This window comes from Camelina sativa, chromosome 19 (genome assembly GCF_000633955.1).
Source record: "Camelina sativa cultivar DH55 chromosome 19, Cs, whole genome shotgun sequence".
NCBI lineage: Eukaryota > Viridiplantae > Streptophyta > Magnoliopsida > Brassicales > Brassicaceae > Camelina > Camelina sativa.
The window spans coordinates 23,250,518-23,251,298 of record NC_025703.1 but is presented as its reverse complement, the minus strand read 5'-3'; the positions used below and the strand labels follow the sequence as shown (position 1 = coordinate 23,251,298).

General features: G+C 41.2%; 1 protein-coding gene across 1 annotated transcript in view; it reads right to left on the bottom strand.

The window, feature by feature from the left end:
• LOC104766998 (transportin-1-like) overlaps positions 1–781 on the bottom strand; it is a gene marked incomplete in the record, with an annotated part of 10,671 nt that overhangs the window by 4,254 nt on the left and 5,636 nt on the right. The window contains 2 exon segments of the mRNA XM_010491002.2: positions 251–376; positions 454–494. Of these exon segments, the coding sequence (XP_010489304.1) occupies positions 251–376; positions 454–494 (167 nt within the window).

Here is a 781-nt window from a genome sequence, read left to right as displayed (position 1 = left end):
TTGACATATAGAACAGTGGTTTGAAATAGATAATAGCCGCCAAAGAGATTATTTTAGTCTGGCAAAGCAGTTAATTTTAAGAGAACTTAATGACCTGATACTTTCCAAAAGCGCACATCAGATGCTGCAGTATCACCCCCAGGTGTGGCAGTAACTCTTCAGAAGCATCCTACACGTTCATAGAAGATTCACATAGTCAACCAACATCTGCAAATGATACCAAAAACCACATTGCAAAACCAATAGGTACCTCTTCAAGAGTTGCAAAAGCCGAACAGGCAGCCTCCTGGACCCGCTTGTTTGTATCCAAGAGTCTGCGGAGAAGACCCAAAAGCACTTTCTCAAACTGTTCATAACCCTTCGAATTGCCACTTTCCTAGAAAATAAAAACAGTGAATTATCTAACGACCATTTGAAGCAGTTAAAGCGCGAAATATCCTGTTTAAGTCATACCTGGATAATATACTTGCCAAATCGAGAAAGCGTCCAGCAAGATATGCTTCGTATTAGCGGGAATTTATCATCTAAAAGAGGAAGAAGAAATGCTACAATCTGCAGAAATAAGGCGTTAGGATGTTGATCTATATCAACTGAGATGATGTGGATCAAAAACGAACTTGCCTCAGACAAGTGAGGGTAAAGACCAGTCATGCAGCCTTCAGCAATAGCCCCGAGAGCCAAAACAGCAGCTTCCCTATCTTTCCAGGCCTCATCACCAGAAGCTGACAATTTTGTCTGCAGCTTGGAAGAACATGGTTTAGCTGATTGTGTTCATTTCAAA